This window comes from Leptodactylus fuscus, chromosome 5, assembly GCF_031893055.1.
Source record: "Leptodactylus fuscus isolate aLepFus1 chromosome 5, aLepFus1.hap2, whole genome shotgun sequence".
NCBI lineage: Eukaryota > Metazoa > Chordata > Amphibia > Anura > Leptodactylidae > Leptodactylus > Leptodactylus fuscus.
In genome coordinates, this window is record NC_134269.1 from 213834226 (window position 1) to 213859348 (window position 25123).

The 25123-nt window shown below is 46.3% G+C and overlaps 2 protein-coding genes across 2 annotated transcripts; one reads left to right on the forward strand and one right to left on the reverse strand.

Annotated features, from left to right (window-relative positions):
• Positions 1 to 2771: 2771 nt before the first annotated feature.
• Positions 2772 to 8226, reverse strand: LOC142204118 (prostaglandin-E(2) 9-reductase-like). The gene is made up of 9 exons (XM_075275379.1): positions 8033 to 8226; positions 7080 to 7247; positions 6348 to 6464; positions 4987 to 5064; positions 4709 to 4831; positions 4405 to 4514; positions 3443 to 3608; positions 3196 to 3278; positions 2772 to 2889 (listed from the first exon to the last, which is right to left on the reverse strand). The coding sequence occupies exons 1-9, from the start codon at positions 8117 to 8119 to the stop codon at positions 2847 to 2849; spliced, it is 975 nt and encodes a 324-aa protein (XP_075131480.1). The 5' UTR covers positions 8120 to 8226; the 3' UTR covers positions 2772 to 2846.
• Positions 8227 to 19547: 11321 nt separating this feature from the next.
• On the forward strand, positions 19548 to 24002 carry LOC142203128 (dihydrodiol dehydrogenase 3-like). The gene is made up of 9 exons (XM_075273627.1): positions 19548 to 19658; positions 19994 to 20161; positions 20285 to 20401; positions 21905 to 21982; positions 22300 to 22422; positions 23163 to 23272; positions 23408 to 23576; positions 23721 to 23803; positions 23957 to 24002. The coding sequence occupies exons 1-9, from the start codon at positions 19572 to 19574 to the stop codon at positions 24000 to 24002; spliced, it is 981 nt and encodes a 326-aa protein (XP_075129728.1). The 5' UTR covers positions 19548 to 19571.
• Positions 24003 to 25123: the final 1121 nt, after the last annotated feature.

Below are 25123 nucleotides of genomic sequence, written 5' to 3' on the forward strand. Positions count from 1 at the left end.
GGTGAGGAAACTGAATAACCAGCAGTGGGCCGGAGCCAGAATGAGCCTAAATAGCCTCCTGCCCGCCACTGACCCCCAGACCCCTGAAGTGCTCCTGGGACCGGAATCCCCTGCAGACTATTGCGGAGGTTCCGGTCCTCCTCCTCCAGGGACCGAAAGTGCCGAACAAGGCGCATGAAGCAGAGTGACCCGGCAGCCTGAAGGATCTGAGTTGTGAAAAAGTTTGAAAAGTTTTGGAAGTGTTTTTAAAGATTCTACATCAACACAATCGCATTTTGGATACCTAATACATGTTCCCTGGCACATCTTCGCCATTCACGAGCTTATATATATATACCAGGCCTTACAAGTCTCTTACATGATTTATATTCAAATTTAGCAATTTCATTTGCCAATTCACCCAAAATCTCAGACTCATATTCACCGCTTATCTCCATGACTTCTCTGCCGGCTTTATTACAAGAAGCTTCCCAGCGGTCAGAGAAATCGTTACTCAAATTACGAAATGATGGAAATACGTGAGTCCGGAGGCCGCAGGGAATAAGCTGTTTACTGAAATAATTCTCCAATGACAGGTTATTCCTCCAGGTTTTCATTTGTTTATGTAAAGCCTCAATGACTGCTCTGATTCTCGCGCCGTGCGCTGATCTGCAGTGTCTGTGGATGTATTAGTTCCCCTAAATACTGCGCCAAATTGTAAATTCTGCTTCTCTTTCCCTCAAATCCATCTTATTAAATGGAAAAAATAGAAACAATATATCCGGAATGAACTGGAAACAAGGAAATAATCAATAGAGACAAAATGGCTAATACGTCACAAATAGAGACATTGCTGTGAAAAACAGGTAAAAGTCCAGGCGCCAAAATCCCAAAACATGCAGTAACCCAAAAGGGGTGTAAATAATCACATAGTGAGGTGCAAGGAATAGTTAACTAAGTTATGGGTAAGAAAAGGCCATTTGACTCTAAAAATACAAATATCAAGTGTTACTGACCAAGTGTGTACGAGCCCCAACGCGCTTCTTGCGATATTGACTCAAAGTGAACAGATGGACTATAAATAGGGAAAGCCGCCTATCATCATGGATAGCAGCTGATAAATAGTGTCTCCTAATGACCATACAACACATAATATAGAAATGCTATAAAAAATACTAACCACTGCCATCTACATCACACTGCGCATGCGCGGAGGTAGAGAATCCCGTGAGTCACGGTAACATCCAGAACACCGCGTGACTCCCAGGCAGTTCATGCATGCAAGGACGTACAGAGAATCCTGCAAGTCTTGGTAACATCCAGGACAGTGCACGACTCCTCGGCAGTCCGCGCATGCGCAGAAGGAAAAGAGGCGGAAGTAAGAGAAGACATGAGTAAAAATGGTGATTTCATTGTAACTAGAGATGAGCGAACAGTAAAATATTCGATATTTGTTTTGAATAGCCCCTCAATATTTGACTATTCGAACGAATATCGAACCCCATTATAGTCTATGGGGAAAAAATGCTCATTTCAGGGGATCCCATCATTCGACTCAGGAGAGTCACCAAGTCCACTATGACACCCCAGGAAATGATGACAACACCCTGGAATGCAACTGGGACAGCAGGGGAAGCATGTCTGGGGGCATCTAACATGCCCAAGTCACTGTATTACGTCGGGATCCCTGTCAGCTTGCGATATGCGTGAGCTGACTTTTTCCCATAGGAATGCATTGACCAGCGTTGATTGGCCGAATGTCATACAGAGTACAGCATTCGGCCAATCAAAGCTGGTTCTGCCGGAGGCTCGTCTGTGAGGAGGCAGAGTCTAAGATCGGACCAGAATGGAGACTGCTGTGGACCGATCTTAGACTCCACCTCCTCCGGCAGAACCAGCATTGATTGGCCGAATGCTGTACTCTGTATAGCATTCGGCCAATCAACGCTGGTCAATGCATTCCTATGCCGAGATGTAGCAGTGCTGGCCATGCGTTCAGCTCGGCTACTCCAGAGATGCAGCCTGAGCTGAGTGCATGGCCAGCACTGCTACACCAGAGAACCGCTGCTACACCGGAGAACCGCTGAACCCTGATGCTCACTCAGCTCTGCTGCATCAGAGGTGTGCTGAACCCTGCTGCACACTCAGCTCTACTGCATCAGAGATGTAGCAGAGCTGAGTGTGCGCTGAACCCTGCTGCATCAGAGGTGCGCTGAACCCGGCTGCACACTCATCTCTGCTGAATCAGAGATGCACTGAACCCTGATGCACACTCAGACAATCAACACTGGTCAATGCAGTTATTGGTGCAAAAAAAGTGCCAGGGAAGGTGGGAGGGGAATCAAATTTTTAGTGCGTTTGCTTTGTGGTATTCGATTGGAATTGAATACCTCGAACAGCCTGATATTCGATCGAATACATATTCAATCGAACGTTGTTCGCTCATCTCTAATTGTAACATCATCACGTGATTGGTGATGCTGTTTCCGTGAACGCAGATACAGTGTACTATGGATCTAAGAAGGCTTTGAGAGAACCCTTTCCTCCAATCGTAATGAGATTTTAAGGACCCGTATTAGAACTTCAGTCACAGAACCTGTCCGATTCATCACAATCTATAACTCTAGATGTTATGAGATACGGCGGATGCACTGAGTCATGAGTCGTTCCCATTTTTTGGAAAATTTTTGTTTATTTTTTTATATTCACTCACTGTTGTCTTCAGGTGTTGTACAGTATATTGTATCATTCTAAATCATGTCCTTGGAGTCATCTTTGTGAATAAACATATAGAATAACCTCTTGCAAAACCTGTAGGTGTCCAGCGGGTCCATAGGTCCTAGCACAAGAAATGTGCCTATATACCTTTAATATTCATCATGGAAGGGGTACTTAGGATGATCATCCCACCTGCAGGGTAGAAAAGATGGTTCATTAGAAACCAATGACTGAAAAATTCAGTGTACAATACTGTCGACCATAGAGACAGGCTCCTCGTGGGTGGAGACTCAGCAGGGAAGTACCTCCCCTGCTTATCATGACAATGTCATAGAAACTACCTAATGCCGTGTGTGTAACCCACACCTATATTACACTATATATAGGGTATAGAGTGGAAGCCCGAGCTTCGGATAAGTGTCTATATATATAGGAAGCTGAGTAACATATACAAAAAGGCTGCTCCACCTGCGTGGTTTAATGATGTTCCATACTTACTGGAGAGTATTGATATAACGCATATTTTTGTTTAGTCCTTCCAGAGTCTTCATATCTTCATCATTTAATTGGAAGTCAAAGACCTGAAATATATATAAAATTTAGACAATTTTATGTCTGAACAAGCAAAGCTACAGTATAAAGCATGGGGGAAAACCACACCCCTGAGGAGGCAGGAGGTGTATTGCAGACTTCAATAGTCAATGTAGATGAGTTGGAGTCACCCATCATAACTGTGCCCACTCACCTGAAAGTTCTGTTTGATCCTGGCTGGGGTGAAGCTCTTTGCCAAGACCACAATCCCCCTCTGTAGTAGGTATCGCATTGCCACCTGGGCGGGGGTGTGGCCATGTTTTTCTGCTATACGGTTTAGTACAGGATCTTCCAATAGAACAGGAGAATTCTGATGCACCCTGTAAGACATTACATAAGTACGCAGTATTTCGGTCATTTGGTGCGACACGGGTACGGAGGGAACTCTCAAAATGTTTCAAAACCGACACTCCTGTTTTTGGCCATGTGCACACATATAGGTGCTGCATTAACTCATTGTAACATACTGTGCTAACTGAATGGGTGCAAAAACAGGGTTGTAGAGACTAAACTCTACTATGCCTCAAGTGCAAAGTTGCAGGGTGGCGCCATAGTGCTGCTTTTAGGCTTATCGGACAATATAAGTGCTGTATTAACTCTTTGTAACATACTGTGCTCACTAACTGGGTGCAACAACAGGTTTGGAAAGACTAAAGATTACTGAACCTCAAATGCAAAGTTGCAGGGTGGCGCCTTAGTACTGATTTTGGGTATATGGGGCAATATAGGTGCTGCATTGACATATTCACTCACTAAATGAGTGCAACAACATGGTTAAAGAGACTAATGAGTTACTATATCATACACAAAAAAGTTGCAGGGTGACGCCATAGTACTTTTTGGGCATATGGGGTAATATAAATGCTGCTTTGACTCACTGTACCATACTAACCTTCTCAATGGGTACCACAAAATTGTTAGAGAGACTAACGTTTACTATGCCTCAAGTGTAAAGTTGCAGGGTGCCGCCATACACTAGTAATGTACGCTTTCACCCTATAGGGTATATATTATCACCTATGACCTATAATCTATACTATTGGTTTGCAATGCATCCAAGACTTTTGACTTAGGGTAAAGAAGAAGGAAGATCCACCCCCATAGTCTATGTCTTACCACTTCTCATCCCTGCTCGAGCCCAGTACGCTGTACGCCACCAGTACAATGCCGTGAGAATCGAGGAACTCCTGGAGTTTCTTCTGGTTCAGGTAAATGTGACATTCCACCTTGGAGAAGAAGAAAATGACAGTCTAGATGACAAAGTTTAGACAAAATTAGAAAAACAGCGCCCCGCTGCCCATAACTTTTGTCAGGTATTACACCTCAGTTCCATTAAAATGAATATAGCTGAGTTGCAATACCACAAACAACCTGTGGACAGATGTGGCGCTATTTTTGCCATAAGGATGTCATGAGTTACCTGGTTACAGACTGGTTTGTATTTTAGTTCTGGATTGTTCAGGATCAATTCTATCTGGCGCTTATTGAAATTGGAAACCCCTATAGATCGTACCAGCCCGACGTCTTTACACTCCTCCAGAGCCTAAAAATGATCAAGAATGGGTTAAAGTCTGACATAACCATATGGTCATGGTACTACTACCCCCAGTATCCTGGCCAGAGCAGTGTATATAGTGCAAGTGCTCTGTATATTGCTCTCCCTCTATTCTTTTACAGTGGTCTACCCCAATACTGCACCTTCCACGTGTCCCGGATGTCTGTGTTGTGGTAAATTAATTTTCCATCTTCACCCACGGGGAAGGGGTTGTCTCCAGGCTGAAATTATATTGACACAGAGATTCACGTCAACCAAAATAAGGCTTGGCTCAATTTACAGTATAATACAAAGTGCACACTGCATACAGGTGATACATTGAAATCTGTAACAAAGTAGTATGCAATAAGCCCTTCAGCTCCCCCTAGTGGTGGTGGAAGTAGAATTTAACATTTATATTTACAGCTATGCAGGGGAATTGAAACTCAGTATCAGAAAAATGGAGATCCAACTGCTACAAAATGAATCAGCCATTGTGGACATATCTATACTATCTATGTGTGCAGAATCTTCAGTGTATCCTATGAAATACAGCTTCACAATGCTCTCCTCTTATTCACATTGACTGTCTATACTACCACTGTGTGCTTTGTGCAGAATCTACAGAGTATCTTATGAGATACAGCTTCACATTGCTTTCCCCTGACTTACAATGCTTGTCTATACTATCTATGCATGCATTGTGCAGAATATCCAGTGTATCCTATAACGTACAGCTTCACACTGCTCTTCCCTGACTCACACTGCCTGTCTATACTATCTATGCGTGCTTTGTCCAGGATATCCAGTGTATCCTATAAGGTACAGCTTCACACTGCTCTTCCCTGACTCACACTGCCTGTCTATACCATCTATGTGTGCTTTTTGCAGAATATCCAGTGTATCTTATAAGGTACAGCTTCACACTGCTCTTCCCTGACTCACACAGCCTGTCTATACTATCTATGCATGCATTGTGCAGAATATCCAGTGTATCCTATAACGTACAGCTTCACACTGCTCTTCCCTGACTCACACAGCCTGTCTATACTATCTATGCATGCATTGTGCAGAATATCCAGTGTATCCTATAACGTACTGCTTCACATTGCTTTCCCCTGACTCACAATGCTTGTCTATACTATCTATGCGTGCTTTGTGCAGAATATCCAGTGTATCCTATAAGGTACAGCTTCACACTGCTCTTCCCTGACTCACACTGTCTGTCTATACTATCTATGTGTGCTTTGTGCAGAATATCCAGTGTATCCTATGATCTGCAATTTTACATTGCTGCCTCCTGCTTGGAAGAGCCAGAAGGGATAAATCTATTGCCAATAAAAGGTGTTTCCTGCTTTCTAGTGATCCAATATCTAGCTTTTGAACAATGGCCTTATAACTTAAAGTGCCATCTGTTTTCCTCATATGTAGCGCTGTACACCACTGTATTAGACAATGTTTTACCAAGTGACATCCAGTACTTAGTTCTATGTTTCTCTTCAGACCACCTTCTCTAGGAACTTACCTTGAGCTCTATAGGGTTGTGGATGATAAACAAATCTATATAATCCAGCTGCAGATCCTTCAGCGATTTCTCCACAGCAGGACGGACTCTGTCAGGGGCCTGGAAAGTGGACCAGAGCTGGAAGAGAACATTGAAGTCAAGGCAGTGTTTAGCATTTATAAACTGCAGTTGCATCTCCCTCCTACACCCTCCTCCCCCTCTCCTATGTACGATGTGAAGTTGGCTATATAGGTAGCACTTTGGGAAATTATTCTTTCTGGGCACCACTAATATTCTAGAGTATAATTTGTTTCATTCTACACTGCGGTGATCACTAGTCTGAATACCAGTCCAGAGCTTGTTCTGCTGTGTTGTTGTTGAGGTTGTCAGTCTCTCCTATGTAGCTGGCTTCCTGTGACCTACAAGGTTATATCACCAACTATCAAATTACTCCTGGAAGCTTCCAGATCCCTCGCCACCAAGCTCTGCCCACTGGATATCCCTGCTTACACTGCTTTCTCCTTACACTTTCTATACTATCTGTTTTCTGTGTGCAGAGCCTTCAGTGTATTCTATGATATGCAACTTCACACTACTTTTTCTGCTTCTTGCTGTCACTGACAGGTCATGGTGAGAATTTATACTACAAACAATACACTATACTGCACCATATAGATAAAATATTTTTGTTGAAGTGTTTGTGTTAATTTTGACATAACCTGTCTTTTTGCATTTTTTCCTTCCACTGTTTACCTTTCCCGTGTAGAACACGTCTTCTCTCTTCACCGTCCCATCTGCAATCTTTGCATTGATAGCTCGGCCGACCTCAACCTCGTTCCCATAGATGAAGGCACAGTCAATATGTCGATATCCGACTTCCAGGGCTATCTTTACCCCGTCTTCTGCCAAGCTCTTAGGAACCTGAGAATAATATAGTGAGTCGCCTATATCGATGTATGTAATTCCCATCCAGGCACCAAATCAAGTGGATCCATCATCTGATCTGAAAACTGGGAGTGGATCTGAAGCATATCATATATGTATGGTGGCCAAAGAGGCCTGCCATTGTGGAAGGTATAAGATTAGTATAAACAGCACATAGAGCTGGAGGCCGTAGACCTTGAGGCCCAGTGGGTTGGATCCTCAGGTCCTTCTGGTAAAGAGCATCTTCTACAGAAATAACTCATCGATTTGGTCAATTTATAGGGTCATGTTGTTGAAGGAAGTATATAGTTTTGGATGATGGTTTGGTCAACATATAACAATACGTCTATGGGCAACTTAAGGCTGACTTTTTAGATTTTTTGGATGCAATTTTCTATGGAATCCAAACTATATGTAAAGTTCTTGGAAGATAAGAGTTGGATGGCCTTCTAAAGACAAGGGGCATGCTTCCAGAAGAGCCATTCAACTTATGGAAGTTCCACCATCAGGGCAGTGCAAGTGGTGCCCATTATGTCACATACATATACATGTATAAGCCACAGTTAGTATCATGTACCCCTTTGCGTCTAAATCTATGTCATAAGGTACAAAGTAGAGGTTGATGGACATAATAGGGTGAAACCCTGAAGCCCACCATTCTTATGTTCTGTTGAGGACAGGAGAAGACAACCCTCTTAACCTTTACGTCTACAATGTATACATGCAACTGCCACAACCCTATACAATTCCATCCCACCGCCCCCACATATGCTTTCACTCACCGCCTGTGGTGCATAGGTGCCAAAACCAATAACTGGCATTTTATACCCGTCATTCAGCGTGACGTAGGAATCTTCTCGGAGCTCCATCTCCCTTGGCTTGGATCTGACTGGTCTTGGACTCTCTCCCTCTGGCAGTTCCCTATATATTCTGTAGTTAGTGCATTTCAGCCCCTCCTTGCTAGTGAGGCCTTTGTCTAGAAGGCATTTGCATTAGCTGACAAGATTGACAAATGATGGGAGACGGGCCGGCTCTTTTCAGACGTAATCTCAGTTTTCCCTACAAGAACCACACCCACGACCAGCAGCTGAGAAAACATCACGCAGAGTCTTTGTGCCCATGTGGTGAACACATTCAGTTACTTATTAATGCTCTAGGACGCTGAAGCGTGAAGTTGACATTTGGTTCTGGACTGTGGAGATGTTACATCACTCGTAGTAATTCTGAATTCTCCTTCTATCCAGGGAATGTCGGGAACTTGTACGATGGGCCGAGTTGTTGCGTGTATGCAGGGCCGGCTCCAGGTTTTTATGGGCCTTTGGGCGACAGAGCCTCAGTGGGCCCCCTTGTAAAGGAGGCGGGGGAGTCGAGACACTGTGCGTCGCAGATGAAGCGAGTGACGTCACGCAGGAGTGTGGCGTCACCAACGCCATACCTCCCAATTTTTAAAGAGTAGAAAGAGGGGCAAAATGTGCGGCGCGCTCTGTGCGCTGCGGCAAATTTGACTCCACCCACTTTTATGTTGACTCCGCCCATTCTCATTCATTTATCATGAGCTCCCACACAGTATAATCCTCCTACAGTCACCCGTAAATTATATGCCCCCCCTCCATCTCTCCCCCAGTTTCATCACGTTCTCCCCCTTCATCTGCCCACAGTTTCATGTCCCCCGTCTCTGCCCCGGTGTCATGCTGTTCCACCCCCCCCATCTGCCCCAGTGTCATGTCGTTCCCCCCTCCCCTCATTTGCCCCCCCCCCAGTTTCAATGGGCCTCCTCCATCTCTGTCCCCAGTTTCATGCCGTTCTCTCCCCACCCCCTTCATCTGCCCCAGTGTCATGCCATTCCCCCCCTCCCCTTCATTTGCCCCCCAGTTTCATGGGCCCCCTTCATTATGTTCCACCTTAATATTTAATACAAAACAAACACTTAACACTTACCTTCCATCGCTCCTCCGATGCTCCTCTCTCCGCTCTCTCACTCCATTAACTGAGCTGTGAGCTCAGCTCCTGCTTTAAAGCTGCGGCCCGGCTTGCGTGTGTAGGCGCAATGACATCATCACATCGTGCCTACACACGCAAGCCGGGCCGCAGCTTTAAAGCAGGAGCTGAGCTCACAGCTCCTGCTTTAATTGCCTATGTATTCAGCTCATAAGCTGAAATCGGGACAGGCAAGTGCTGGGGCGGGCAAGTGCCGGGGGGCCCCAGAGGCTCTGTGGGCCCCGGCACTTGCCCGACTATGCCGTGCGCTGACGCCGGCCCTGCGTGTATGGATAGTCGTAAGGTGGTGGACACTTTTTATTTAGTAGAACATGGAAGAGAACTTGAATTATCCCAACATCTGATAAACCTTGCTGGTCCACTCGAACATGGTAGATGCCATGGTCATTATTGACCTCAGCAACTGGTGGATCAGTGGTCGATCCAATCAGGTTGTATAATACAGTCTGGTCTGATGGGTACACTGGGCAGTACCCACAAGATGTTTTGTAGTTGACCTATGATATAGTGATGGGTCTCCATTCATTGCATAAACTGGGAAGGGTTTGGCTTTGGAAGTGACTGGAGTATAATAATATATATAGTGTGTTATATAGGCAGTATAGCGTATATGTAGTTTCCCTCATATTGTGTTGGTGTCTGCCTGCGGTATAGCTTCTTGCACAATCACGGCCTCACCCTTCACTTTTCACCTACTAGTGACTAGAAACCATGTGAGCAAATATGACTAAACTTAATGTTTTTGTAATGTTTCATCTGACAAAAGCCTTCAGGTCAGAGGTCTCACGTGAGATAAGAGGAGGACTTAAAGGAGGTGTTCACTTTTGAAATATTTTTTAGTTTTTGTATGAATTGAAAATAAAAAAAATAAACCATTGCGTAAAATATCTCAATTAAAATTTTGCTCCACGATAGCAAACAAACCAAGTGTACAAATCCTGCTGCCATCAGATCCTGCAGTCATACTCTTATCCAAGAAGTAATAAGACGAAGGAGGAAATAAGAGGAAAAGGAAGAAGAGTAAGAGAGAGTGGGGGTGGGAGTGGTGGGGGGAGGGGAATGGTGAGAGGAGTGCCGTGTTCTAGTAAAGGAGAGGAGGGGGATCACGAGAGGGAAAGGGGACTCTTGTCTAGATAGGACATTCAAGGGCAAGCTGATCTAAGAGGGCCTTTCTAGCCAGGGTAACCACGTAGCTCTGTATTTTGCGTGAGAACGGTTTGGCCAACTGGAGAGTTCCTCGAAGCGTGCTATTTGAGAGACATTGGAAAGCCATAGTTGTTTGGTGGGGACCTCATAAGGTAGGAACAGTGGCGTAACTAGGAATGGCGGGGCCCTGTGGCGAACTTTTGACATGGGCCCCCCCCCGACCGACACCGACGCCAAAGACCTCGACCGACCCCCTCCTCCGCATTCCTGTGCGTTATATTATGCCCCATAATGGCCCCTGCACACAGTATTATGCCCCATAATGGCCCCTGCACACAGTATTATGCCCCATAATGGCCCATCTATACAGTATTATGCCCCATAATGGCCCCTGCACACAGTATTGTGCCCCATAGTGGCTCCTGCACACAGTATTGTGCCCCATAGTGGCCCCTGCAGGTCCGGCGTCAGCGCACGGCATAGTCGGGCAAGTGCCGGGGCCCACAGAGCCTCTGGGGGCCCCCCGGCACTTGCCTGTCACAATTTCAGCTCATCGGCGTCCGTCCGCCGATGAGCTGGAATACATACGCGATGCAGGAGCTGTGAGATCAGCTCCTGCTTTAAAGCTCCGGCCCGGCTTGTGTGTGTAGGCGCGATGACGTCATCGCATCACGCCTACACACACAAGCCGGTCCGGAGCAAGCAGGAGCTGAACTCACAACTCCTGCATCGCGTATGTGATTGGAGGGAGAGAGAGAGGAGCGTCGGGGGAACGATGGAAGGTGAGTGATAGAAGGTGAGTGTGTTTGTTTTGTATTACATATTAAGGTGAAACATAATGAAGGGGGCCCATGAAACTGGGGGGCAAATGAAGGGGAGGGGGGGAACGGCATGACACTGGGGAAGATGAAGGGGGTGGGGAGAGAACGGCATGAAACTGGGGACAGAGATGGAGGGGGCCCAAAGAAACTGGGGGGCAAATGAAGGGGAGGGGGGAACGGCATGACACTGGGGCAGATGGAGGGGGGGAGAACAGCATGACACTGGGGCAGATGGAGGGGGGGAAAAACAGCATGACACTGGGGCAGATGGAGGGGGGGAGAACAGCATGACACTGGGGCAGATGGAGGGGGGGAGAACAGCATGACACTGGGGCAGATGGAGGGGGGGAACAGCATGACACTGGGGCAGATGGAGGGGGGGAACAGCATGACACTGGGGCAGATGGAGGGGGGGAGAACAGCATAACACTAGGGCAGATGGAGGGGGGGAGAACAGCATGACACTGGGGCAGATGGAGGGGGGGAGAACAGCATGACACTGGGGCAGATGGAGGGGGGGAGAACAGCATGACACTGGGGCAGATGGAGGGGGGGAGAACAGCATGACACTGGGGCAGATGGAGGGGGTGGGGAGAGAACGGCATGACACTGGGGACAGAGATGGAGGGGGCCCAATGAAACTGAAGGGGCAAATGAAGGGGAGGGGGGAACAGCATGACACTGGGGCAGAGACGGGGGACATGAAACTGTGGGAAGATGAAGGGGGAGAACGTGATGAAACTGGGGACAGAGATGGAGGGGGGGACATGAAACTGGGGGCAGAGGAAGGGTGTATATGAAACTGGGGGAGAGATGGAGGGGGGGCATATAATTTACAGGTGACTGTAGGAGGATTATACTGTGTGGGAGCACATAATAAATGAATGAGAATGGGTGGAATCAACATAAAAGTGGGTGGAGCTAAATTTGCAGCGGCGCGCATGGCGCCGCACATTTTGCCCCTCTTTCTACTCTTTAAAAGATTGGGAGGTATGGCGTTGGTGACGCCACACTCCTGCATGACGTCACTCGCTTCATCTGCAACGCACAGTGTCTCGAGTCCCCCACCTCCTTTACAAGGGGGCCCACTGAGGCTCTGTCGCCCAAGGGCCCATAAAAACCTGGAGCCGGCCCTGGGCCCCTGCACACAGTGTTATCCCCCATAGTGGCCCCTGCACACAGTATTATCCCCCATAGTGGCCCCTGCACACAGTATTATCCCCCATAGTGGCCCCTGCACACAGTATTATCCCCCATAGTGGCCCCTGCACACAGTATTATGTCCCACTGTGGACACCCATAAACAATTATTATACTCTGGGGTCTTTTAAGACCCCAGAGTATAATAATCGGAGACCCAGGGGAATAAAAACATAAAAAACTACTGTTACTTACCTGTCCCCCGGCTCCTACGCTGTCTTCTCTGCTGTCCTTCTTCTATGACGTTGGACGTCACATGACCCGGGACGCAGGCCGGGTTCATGTGACGTCAGAAAGGAGGCCTGGCAGGATCGTGGAGAGGTAAGTAACAGTGTTTTTTATGTTTCTTACCTCTCCCGAGGGTTGAGCGATCGGGATCGAAAAAAGATCGGATTCCGATCGGTGATCGAGCAAATTTCACGATCGCGATCGGCTGGAAAATGATCAAAAATCGGATTTTAAAATCGATCCTGAAATCTCAAAATCGGCGCAACCCTACTCATCTCTAGTGTTCATATGCCAGTCCTGCAGTGGTCAGCTCATCTCCGTACAGCAAACAAAGTCTTGGGCCCCCAGACCATTGTCATTGGCACTGGAGGGGAATTACCAGGCGAGCATAAATTATTTTATCACAAAAATTGAACAAGCCCTTTAAGGAGTTAAATCCAAAAGCTGATAATAAACATAGAAAAGTGCCCTGGAAACAATTGTGGTTTTCTTTTTTGCATATGGATTTTGTTTAGAAAATAAGAAATAAATGCAAAATACAGCAAATCCATGTCACTGACCCCGGGCCTGTTTCCACCTTCCCCTGGGCACTCTCTTCAGTGTATAGTAGAGAGAATTCTTGCCCATTCCCTGAGCAGCCAGCAGGGGGTTCTGTTGGACAAAATTTTGGCTGCTTGCAGAGCATTAGAGAATGGGGGAAAAGCTCTGCCAAAGACTATGACATGGTTATGCACAACCCCTGCCCCGGTCTATGAAGCACAGGTGTCAGGCCCCGGCAGTTGCAATATGTTCCCCTTTGCATAACAAATTGACCTGGTGTTCTCATGGCCGTATGCAAAGTTGTGAAGATGTGGAATCGAGTAGAAACAGGCAGGTGAGGCAAAATATTTGTAACCGCACACAATACACTATTCTAGGTTTACATGCATCCTCTCCATCGGAGGGCGCCGTCAGCTAAACATGTCAGTGAGCAGTGACACAGAATCATGTCTGGAAAAGTTCTTTGGCCATACAGGGGTGCAGTGTTCTCACCTACAGGCATGTGACCAGTCCCTCTATATTGCTTGGTCTCTGGAACATCATGGCAGAGTAGTGTGTTTGGGAGGAACTAGATGGCAATCCAGGCTCAGCAACTTCTGATGTCTGGGAGAAGCATAGGTGTATGTGTATACCTCGCAGTCAGTTATACAGCCATATGTCTGTCCATGCTTTAAAGGGGTATTCCCACGTCACATACTCACCGGTCTTCGTTGTTGCAAAATCTTCTGTCGTCCGGCTTTGTTGCGTCATTGGTGGGCAGGGTCACATATGCAAAGCCAAGCGGCGAGATGCCGCTGGCCCTGCGTGCCCACTCATAGACCAGTCTAGCCTTCACAATGCGAATACAGACCCGACATCCGCCTCTCTCTATTACAGCGGATGCTGGGTCTGTATTCGCATTGTGAAGGCTAGACTGGTCTATGGGTGGGCACGCAGGGCCAGCGGCATCTCGCCGCTTGGCTTATGCATATGGAATATGTGACCCGGCATCTGCTGTAATAGAGAGGCGGATGCCGGGGAGTGTAGACGCCGGCATAGATGCCAGCAACATCGCTATGCTCCTGCCCTTCATGAAGCAAGCAGCGGCAGAAGCGCTGGCTTCATGCAGGGCAGGAGCATAGCGATGTTGCTGGCATCTGTGCCGGCGTCTAACCGTCCCCGGCATCCGTCTCTATATTACAGCGGATGCCGGGGAGTGTATTGGCAGGCCCCTTCCCCCCCCAAAGGGTAAACTACCCCCCCCCCCCTCTCCAGGCTCGCTCCCGTGCACTTAGCCCCTCCTCCCTCCCCCCTGAGAGCAGCAGATACATCACTTGACTTATGACCAGAAACTTCAAGGGATGTGTCCCAAAAAAATGAATAAAGTGATATAGTGGACAAACAAAGCAGTTTTGCTGAAGCAATGTATTTAGGAAAAGTCTTACATCCACATTATCAAGCAGTATAGATAGGATCCTTGTGATGGGACAACCTCTTTAATTTCTTGACCCATCACCAGTCTGGTCCCCTCTTTCTCACTGTTACCCTGTGGTCATCACATTCATGTCAGACGACTGAGGGGAAGGAGACTTCTCCTTCTCCAATGCTTCAGGAGTTGTTGAGCCCGGTTTGTCACCTAGTTTCTTTGTTGACACTCCTATGGGGAGGTAGACTCCTTCTCCTCCCACACACACTACTCCGCCATGATGTATCCCTCTTAGAAGGTTTTCTTCCTGGTCTGCTGAACCTGCCATCTTCCCAGCAGAAGCCACTCTCTTGGCTAGGACCCACTCTGCTTGGCAGGGGCAATAACAATTGAGGTAGCCAGGGGTGTGACTGATGCCAACCACCCTCAGATAATACACCACTGGCAGCAAAGATAGACACCCAACTCATCATCTACTGAACTCTCTAAGCAGCAGAGATGAGTCAGGTTTTGCCTTTGCAAAGGAGGCACTGGTCGGGTTATCCGGCTTTCCCTGAATATTGCCATGAGGCTTGGAGTGAGGACTCCTCGGTGGATAATCCTTCCATTATTTCCATTGCACATTGGATGTATTATAGGGGTCATACATATTATTATATGCTGGGCAAGTTTGATTGTATGTTAATGTGGAAAACCCCTTTAAGTTGCTATATAGGTGTGCTCATGTGCGGAGGGACGGGGGTAAGCGCCTGCATCTATAGAAGCCCATATGTTCTTACAGCAAGATTCTTTTTATAGGAGCTTTTTTACCCTGTAAAAATGATCTGAAATGGTAAAAAAAAAATTCTCAATTTTTTTCTTATATGACCAAGCAATAGGATTTACCACAATTAAAAAAAAATTCTGTAATTCTCCCACACCTAGACAAATATTTGCAATGTGCCCAATGTGTGACATGGCTGCGGTGCCAAGTACAATGTTTAAGGGATTAGGTACTGGCACGGAGACTGCAGATCGGTACATGGCGCCAGGTCAGCACCTCTATGGGAAGCCTGGGAGTCCTAACATGCATACACACAAGAGGCAGAAAGTAATTCCAAAAAATTATCATGTTTTCTGCATGACATGAACCTATTAACAACTGGACCTCAGATGGACATACACCGTGCCTATCACAATGTGTAATACGTGTGCGTCCTGAGATGTGTTGGGTCTTACTTTACACAGATGTGTCCGCTCCTTCCTAAACTCAAATTTGGATAAAGAATCCAATTTGTGGTGAAACCAACTCAATACAATTTTACAACATGCCAACAAAACTCGACAGACTGCAACTCAGAGCACAACCACTAGTGGGGCCACACATGGATACAAGTAGCATATCATCTCATGACGGGATCTCACAAATTCATGTTATTTTGAAGAGCTGGTCATCTTCTAACACACATCCTTGGACATGTCCAGCGATGAAGAAAAGGATACATCTAAGTAGTTAATATCGCTCACTGTAACTACTGTATCTCATTGTATATTGTTCTCTGAAGTGGCCTAAGGCCACTTTCACATGACAGTATGTTGGTCAGTATTTTGCATCAGTATTTGTAAGCCAAAACTATAAGTGCAAATCTTCCTATACAATTTTTTTGGTTCTGCTCCTAGTTTGGTTTACAAATACTTATGCAAAATACTGACCAAAGTCCTGCCATGAGATGGAGACCTTACCAGTGAGATGTGGACACAACTTCTGCCGGTTCTGTATTGATCTGGTCCTGAATACACAGGACGAGTCTGGAGTTTATTCCTGTCCTGAATGTAGAGAAGAGTTTCCGGAGCGGCCTGTACTGCAGAGGAACATAACTCTATGTAATGTAGTAGAACGTGTCCTGTCTACTGAGCCCCATCAGGAGGAGATCACCGGGATCTGCTGCACTTACTGTATTCACTCTCCTGTACCTGCTGTGAAATCCTGTCTGATGTGTGTAGCTTCTCTGTGTGATAACCATCTGAGATTCCACAGCATGGCAGGAGCAGATGTCCTAGCTGAGCCCACCATGTCTCACGAGACCAATAAATGCGCCGTCTATTTCATTCTAGAATATTACTGCACTGAGGACGCTGCTTGTATCTGTATGCTCTGCAGCTTGACTGGAGAACACCTGATACAGATACTGGATAAGAAGAGAGTCTGGGGAATGTTCTCCAGAAACTGATCACAAAGAAACAGGAGACTGAGGAAAGAGTCCAAATTCTGGAGGAGAGCTGGAGAAAAGCTCAAGAAAAAGCATCTGGAGAAGCCGAAAGTCACTGCCCTGTTTATAGACATCAGGAGACGACTGGACAACCTGGAGAAGAAGGTCCTGAGTGAGATCTCCAGGCAGGAGGAGCAGCGGTCACTGTCACTGTCTGATGTGATCCAGAAGCTGGAAATAAAGAAGTCCGAGCTGTCCATGAAGATGCGGCACATTGAGGAGCTGTGTAACATGACTGATCCACTGACTGTCTTACAGGAACCAGACACAGGTGACTTGTGTGATCCTGAGGAGGGGGGAGGTGATGAGGACACAGGGGGACATTGGACAACCTGAAACCTGTAACCTGGGAGATTTACCTCAGGGCGACATTACTGGGATGTGGAGATCAGTGACTCAGCATTGAGGAGGGTGGTGTTGTGTTATCCTAGTATGGACAGGAGGGGGCGCCAGTCATACATTTGATGTGGAGGGCAGTTTTATAATACTCAGTATTCAGTGATACATGACGATGATGAGATCCCGTTACCTCACCAGATCTCCACTAATAGATTCAGGATCTGTCTGGATTATGAGGCCGGGCAGTTGTCCTTCTATGAGCTGTGTGACCCCATCAGACACTTACACACCGTCACTGACACCTTCACCGAGCCCCTCCATGCTGTATTCTGTGTGGGGGACAGATATATAATGATATTGGGGAAGCAGCTGTGAGGAACCATCATCAAAGAAGAAATCTGCCCAGAGACTGATGACATCACAGCACAATCTGATGGGTGGAGCCTTCAGCCAGTAGTATTAAGCAGTGGGCGGGGCTTCAGGTGAGCTCCTCTTTCTATAGCCCTGCAGTACAGAGATCTGTGATTGGTTGTCATCCATCCTATATCTGTGGCCTCAGATTCAGGCAAACCTTGTTCCTATGGGCTGGGAAGATGTTGCTGACTCTCTACAGTGTAAACTGCTGGCAGTTGTAGTTCTTGACCCGCTTGCCAAATACATGGCATTGTTCTAAAGCTGACCACATGAGATGAAAGTTTAAAACATTTTCTCGGACATATTCCAAGTTCGGCGCTGTCGGGGGCGTCTTCATGTCACACCTTGGCAGCTAGTAAATGTGTTGGCGCATCTCCCGGGCACGGCCTGGCACCCGGACATCCTTGGCTGCACATTCAAACAAAACACATGAGATTTTGGGAAAACAAAGCCTGACTCATATCAGACGGCCTTTTATAAGGGATAATCCATCGGCAGACAAGGAGAATGGTTTTCTTATTTGTAGATAACAAATATTATTTTTTGTATTAGTAGCTTTAGAAGATGTGGATATGTAGCCATGTAATACACCTGTGCGGACATGTGAGCCCTGCGCTGCCCCCTCCTTCTCCTCCGAGGACTGGGATTACCCCACACAGGGAGGGGGGTAACTAAGGGCTCCCGGGCCCTGCTGCAAATACTCAGATTGGTCTCACAATGGGCAGCTTTATCCAATCTATCCACACATTAATTTCCCTTTCCTTCTCTATTCGGGCCCAAACTGCCATGAAGACTTGTTCACTACACACCTGAGCACACAAGCTCCCCATCATTCCCATCCCCCCTCAGTGCCCCCCTGCACTGGACTTGTGCTATGTTTTGGGCCATAGACTCCCTCTTTGACTATTTCTCCTTTCTGACAGTGTTAGGCTGTGTATCGTAAATCTTCTTCCCCTGTCTCTCTCCAGTGCACCAGCGGATGGATTGGATGGATTTACAATACATTCTAAGAATAGGTCATCAATTCATAAGTCCTAGAAAACCCCTTTAAAAAAATGTTACTCTCTCGATTTTAAAGGGGTTGTCCAGGATTAGAAAGACATGACTGCTTTCTTCCACAATGTGTGTGGTATTGCAAGAAGACCATCACTAAGCCATGTTCTACTATCAGGGTGCGATCCGTTTCTGGAAGATGGTGGCCATGTTTTTCTACTCCTTTAAGGAAAAGGAATTCTCACAAAGGTCTCAGGTTCAGCTCTTAGATTTCCATAGCAATGGTGCAAAATTGGGAATATTGGAAGATGGATTTGTTACTTTCCAAATACTTCAAGGCGATATTCCAAGTAGAGATGGGCGAACCTTTGGAGATTAGTTTACTTTCAGGAGTAAAGACAAGCTACGATAGACCTGAATTGAGTTGAACCAAATTCATGAGACGTTGCTGCTGCGTTTCGATTGAGTTTACTCCAAAAGTAATATTATTTTGCAGAGATTTGCTGGTCTGTTTGTAAGGGATCGTAGGGAAATTTTGGTACAATCGCTTAGCGGGGAAGGGGCCTTTGGAGTAATAGAGTTGCCTCAGCTCCCGGGTCATGAACTCTCCTCGATCAGCGACCTTACTGAATTGTAATTTTTGCGGTTTGTAAGTCTTTCCCGTAGAACATCCTGGCAAGAAAGTGTCTCGTTACATTACCTGTCTCACAAAACTGGTTTATGTCCATATTCGGGGAGAGGGGGCCGGGGGGATGTGTACAAATATCTGTATATATTCAGGATATAGCATCTGTATAGCTGCCAGCTTCATTCAGGTCTTTGTTTGCAATGACAGAGCAGAAATCATTGCTACAGGGTCACACACCCTAGTTGGCAGGGGAGAATCCTCACTCCCATGTTTGGGCGTGGGGAATGGACTGGATAAATACCGGGCACTGCCTATGTGGATCGCAGCTGTGCACAACCAGACAACGGGACACATTGCACTATGGCGCTCAAGGCCGACTGCCGCATTACTCTGAATGATGGACATAAATTACCATTGATTGGATTCGGCACCTTGGCCCCACCATCGGTGAGTAATGTTAGTGTCATCCTAGGCTTCCCTGTTGTAGCACATTCGGATATTCCCATAAAAAGTGATGTCAGTGCAAGATCCAAAACTACTTGCACATAGCAGGTGGAAAGAGGTCTCTGGGCATGGGTGGCATGGGTACACTACTTCCCTGATCTGGAGGAATCTCCATATTAAATCCGTAGAGATGATTGGACAGTCACCACTATAGTGATTGCCCACCTGGGACATCATCACTGTGGTCATCATGAAGGGACCCAAAAAACTGGTGGCCTCAAGGACTCTCAGTCCAGCTTTGTGCTTCATGATCATAGACTGCATCTTCTTCCTCACAGTGCCCCAAAGAACAAACCACAGACTGCACCAAGCTGGCCATTCAGGTCGGATATCGCCTCATCGACGGCGCCTTTGTATATCAAAATGAGGTTGAGGTTGGAGAAGCCATCAGAGCAAAGATCGCCGATAAAACGGTGAAAAGAGAAGACATTGTTTACATTGGGAAGGTAACTACAAGTTTTGCCAACTGTTATTAAAAATTTTCTAGTTTTAGCCATTTTCTCATTTACATGGACACTAGGGGGCACCGGTCCATTGCAGGTACATTCAATTTTTATTAATTTTTGCAGCTCTGGAATACCGACCACAGTCCCGAGAGGGTCCTACCGGCCCTGAAACAAACTCTCAAGGATTTACAGCTGCCTTGGATTGATGTGTTCCTTATCCACACACCCGTGGAGTTTAAGGTTTGACCAACTATAAATTTTGTATGTAAAATGTGATTTTGTGTTTTTTTTTTTTTTTTTTTAGAATATTCTGCATTAGCCCCCCCCCCCACAGTATAATGCTCCCCAGTTTTCCACGCACAGTATAATAATTCTCAGAGGTCCCCACAAAGTATAATGCACCCCAGTGGTCCCTATACTGTATAATACTCCCCAATAGCCTCCACACAGTATGCTACCCAGTTGTCCACACAGTATAATGCTCCCCAGTGACCCACACACAGTATAGTGCTCCCCAGTGACCCCCCACACAGTATAATGCTCCCCAGTGACCCCCACACAGTATAATGCTCTCCTGTGGCTCACACAGTATAATGTTCCCTAGTGACCCACACACAGTATATAGGTTGCCATTGACCCACACACAGTATAATGCTCCCCAGTGACCCCCACACAGTATAAAGCTCTCCTGTGGCTCAAACAGTATAATGCTCCCCAGTGACCCACACACAGTATACTGCTCCCCAGTGACCCACACACAGTATAATGCTCCCCAGTGACCCACACACAGTATAATGCTCCCCAGTGACCCCCACACAGTATAATGCTCTCCTGTGGCTCACACAGTATAATGCTCCCTAGTGACCCACACACAGTATAATGCTCCCCAGTGACCCACACACAGTATAATGTTCCCCAGTGACCCACACACAGTATAATGCTCCCCAGTGACCCCCACACAGTATAATGCTCTCCTGTGGCTCACACAGTATAATGCTCCCTAGTGACCCACACACAGTATAATGGTTGTCATTGACCCACACACAGTATAATGCTCCCCAGTGACCCACACACAGTATACTGCTCCCCAGTGACCCACACACAGTATAATGCTCCCCAGTGACCCACACACAGTATACTGCTCCCAGTGACCCACACACAGTATACTGCTCCCCAGTGACCCACACACAGTATAATGCTCCCCAGTGACCCACACACAGTATAATGCTCCCCGGTGACCCACACACAGTATAATGCTCCCCAGTGACCCACACACAGTATACTGCTCCCAGTGACCCACACACAGTATACTGCTCCCCAGTGACCCACACACAGTATACTGCTCCCCAGTGACCCACACACAGTATAATGCTCCCCAGTGACCCACACACAGTATACTGCTCCCAGTGACCCACACACAGTATACTGCTCCCCAGTGACCCACACACAGTATAATGCTCCCCAGTGACCAACACACAGTATAATGCTCCCCGGTGACCCACACACAGTATAATGCTCCCCGGTGGGCTACACACAGTATAATGCTCCCCGGTGACCCACACACAGTATAATGCTCCCCGGTGGGCCACACACAGTATAATGCTCCCCGGTGGCCCACACACAGTATACTGCTCCCAGTGACTCTCTGCCTCCTCTTTAGCATTCCCTGCACTGACTGCACAGCATTGGCTGGTTTGTCTATAAGTGTGAAACATGAGTCTTGTTTGATCTTTCTTCCTTCAGCCTGGACACGATCTCTTTCCTAGAGATGAACATGGAAAACTGATTTTTCATAACACAGATCTCCGGGATACATGGAAGGTAAATTGTGAGGGATGACGACTTTAGACAAGGTTCCCTGGAAATAAGCCCTACCCTATAAAATGGATTATATTTAGGTCTTTAGTACGGCACAACGATTGGGTAACAATTTATTCACGTCCTGTTTTTGGGAGGACTCTTTTTTTCAAGACCCTTTTCTAACAGTCGCCTATGGTTTATGTGGCCACTTGGGCTGTAATGCCCCACTTAATCTGTAGTGGGCGCCGTTGGGGAAATGCATGGCTAGCTGCCTTGGCTGGTGGTATAGGTGGACCAACCTATTATATTATAGTACTGACAAAGCGTTCTATTTGTAGGCCATGGAAGCGTGTAAAGATGCCGGGCTTGTCAAATCCATCGGTGTCTCCAATTTTAACAAAAAGCAACTGGAGCATATTCTCAGCATGCCGGGACTCAAGTACAAGCCAGTGTGCAATGAGGTAACGATTATGTATCTCCCTTTAAAATTAAAGCTCCTCCCATTAAATCTAAGACCTTAAAGCAGTTTCTTCTATTCATGCATCCATATATCACTTCTATTGCTTGATTTGAAAGCTTGGGATGAGGACTAGAGATGAGAGAATTGGTTCTCAACCCAAATTTTCAAAAAGTTTAAAGCTTGATCCAAATCCAAAATTTTTAGGGTTCACCACCCATGAACCAATAAGCAGAGGCTTAGGGGAGGTGTGAAAACCTAATAAACACTCATACTCATCTTCTTTCAACATTCCCAGGCTTTCTTGGTATTCTCTTTGGTGGTCTTCTAGCCCTCTGGGTGATGTCACAGGTCAGCGGTGGCCTCAGTAATCACGTGTGAAGCAACAACAACATGATGATTGCGTTAAAGCATCATGAAGTTGGTGCATCGCCCTGTGATTGGGCCTCAGCAGGACCTTGGGGCATGTGACTTCACCCAGGAGGCCATAAGAAACTGGAAGAGGATCTTGGTGGAGCATTGGATGCCACGAGAGAGTCCAGGAGAGATGAAGGAAGCTATCAATGTTTATGTTTCTGCACCTCCCTCCGGCCTCCACCTTGGGTCTGGAGAGAAACATGCAGATGAATCCACGAATATTAGGTGAAATGAATGTCGTGAGGTTCGCCCATTTCTAGTGAGAACCCTAATGATGGCCATGTTGTTTGTCACCAACCTCAAGAGCTTTTTACTCATCTTATACAGGTGGAATGTCACATATACCACAATCAGAGCAAAATGCTTGAGTTCCTGAAGTCCCATAACATTGTGATGATCGGATATGGTGTACTGGGGACCAGCAGAGCAGAGCACTGGTAAGAACATGTACTGGTTTACTATACGTAATGGTTTCATAGAAGTAAACAATGGAAAATTGGGGAAAATTGCTTAAATTTGGTAAATTTTGTAAAAGGTAATAAATATTGAATATTTTTTTTCCTTTTGGACAGGGTCGAGGACCATGATTCTCCCAAAGTGCTTGAAGACCCGGTTTTAAATGGAATTGCCAAGTCTTTGAAGCGTACCGCGGCACAGGTGGCCCTGAGATATCAGCTGCAGAGGGGCATTGTGATCCTTGCAAAAAGCTTCAACCAAGAGAGGATCAAAGAGAACTTTAATGTAAGTAAAAAGAAAAGAATTCATTTTGTAAATTTAGACCAGATAAGGGCCAGCCAATTGAGGGTAGGGGGGCGGTAGACTTTAAATGGAATTTTAAAAAAAATTTTAAAAAAATTCAGGTTTACTTTTCTTTTTTCCCTGCAGGTTTTTGACTTTGAGTTAAGTGATAAAGACATGAAGGAACTGGACAAACTCAATAAAGACATGCGTTACATGAAACTGAAAGAGTAAGTGTCTTTTACGACATTCAATTTTACATGATTTTAGATTATTAAATTATTATTTTTTTTAAATTCTAGTTTATTCATATGCTTTAGTTTTTATCCTTTGTTAGTTTTTATTTTATTCATATTTCCTCCTGTTGTGTTTTTGTATTTCAGTTGGCTAGAAAGCTGTAAGCATCCATTTAAACATGACGAGTTTTAAGAACACTCCACTGTTGCGCCTTGATATATCCTATAAACCCCGGCCCTAGTTCCCTTGTCTGGCAGATTCTAATCCTTGAGGTATAATAAGATTACAATTGTATCCACTTGCTGCAGAATCTGCTTTGTAGATTTAGTTTTTGCACTAAGGACTGTGTAATGTGTGTTGGCGTTAGTTATGAACCCATAGCGGTCCCTCGGCTTTTAATAAATTCTTGAATAAATTTGCATTTTATTATTTTAGTTGACTTCACTCTTCTCTGCTGCTTTCCTAATGTTGATCACATGTCAGTGTACGTGTAACAGCTGAAAACATGTATTGGATTTACTTATAAACCTTCAACTTGTAATAAATTCTTTAATAAATCTGCGTTTTATCATTTTAGATTATTACTGGTGTTTATATAAAACTTCATTTTAGGTCAGTTCACTCTTCTCTGTTACTTTTCTGTTTCTCGCATCAGTGTGTAAGGGCTTGAACTGTGTATTGGCATCAGTGATATACCCATTGCGGTCCCTCAGCTTATCATACTGACATTTATATGAATCGGCATTCATTGTTTTAGTCCAGGGGTGCCCAATACGTCGATCGCAAAGGACGTATGGGTCGATCGCGGGATGCAGCCAGGGATCCCTGGTGTCTGCTTGTTCACAGTGCAGGCTGAGAGTCGACTCTTAGCCTGCGCTGTGAACAAGCACTCCGGACATTTGCAGGCCGGGCAGCAGCAGCTCCAGGGGATGACGTGCTCCCCGCTCTTAGGGTTGGAGGGAGTCGGGGTGCTTCTTGTTCACAGCGCAGGCTGAGAGTCAGCTCCGGACACTGGCAGGTGGGGCTGCCGCAGCCCCAGCCTGCCAGTGTCCAGAGATAACTCTTAGCCTGTGCTGTGAACAAGCAGACACCGGGGATCCCTGGGCGGCCACCGAACGCCGCTGCCTCCTGCTCTCACGCTCCGCCCAACCCCGCCCACAGACACGCCCCATCCACCCACAGGCCCGCCCCGTCCCCGTCCACAAGAAATGGGTAGTAGATCTTTTTCCTTGGTCAGTTTATAAAGTAGCTCACATGCAGAAAAAGTATGAGCACCCCTGTTTTAGTCTAATGTATTCTCTGATGATTTTCTA

What these genes read in the sequence shown, in the direction of transcription:
- LOC142204118 (XM_075275379.1), bottom strand. Translation starts at nt 8,119, where the DNA reads ATGGAGCTCCGAGAAGATTCCTACGTCACGCTGAATGACGGGTATAAA. An exon ending in ACGTGTTCTACACGGGAAAG is followed by an intron (nt 6,465 to 7,079) that starts GTAAACAGTGGA and finishes GTTCTCTTCCAG; the next exon opens with CTCTGGTCCACTTTCCAGGC. An exon ending in ACAACCCTATAGAGCTCAAG is followed by an intron (nt 5,065 to 6,347) that starts GTAAGTTCCTAG and finishes ATATAATTTCAG; the next exon opens with CCTGGAGACAACCCCTTCCC.
- LOC142203128 (XM_075273627.1), top strand. Translation starts at nt 19,572, where the DNA reads ATGGCGCTCAAGGCCGACTGCCGCATTACTCTGAATGATGGACATAAA. An exon ending in ACAAGCCAGTGTGCAATGAG is followed by an intron (nt 22,423 to 23,162) that starts GTAACGATTATG and finishes CATCTTATACAG; the next exon opens with GTGGAATGTCACATATACCA. An exon ending in ACCAGCAGAGCAGAGCACTG is followed by an intron (nt 23,273 to 23,407) that starts GTAAGAACATGT and finishes CCTTTTGGACAG; the next exon opens with GGTCGAGGACCATGATTCTC.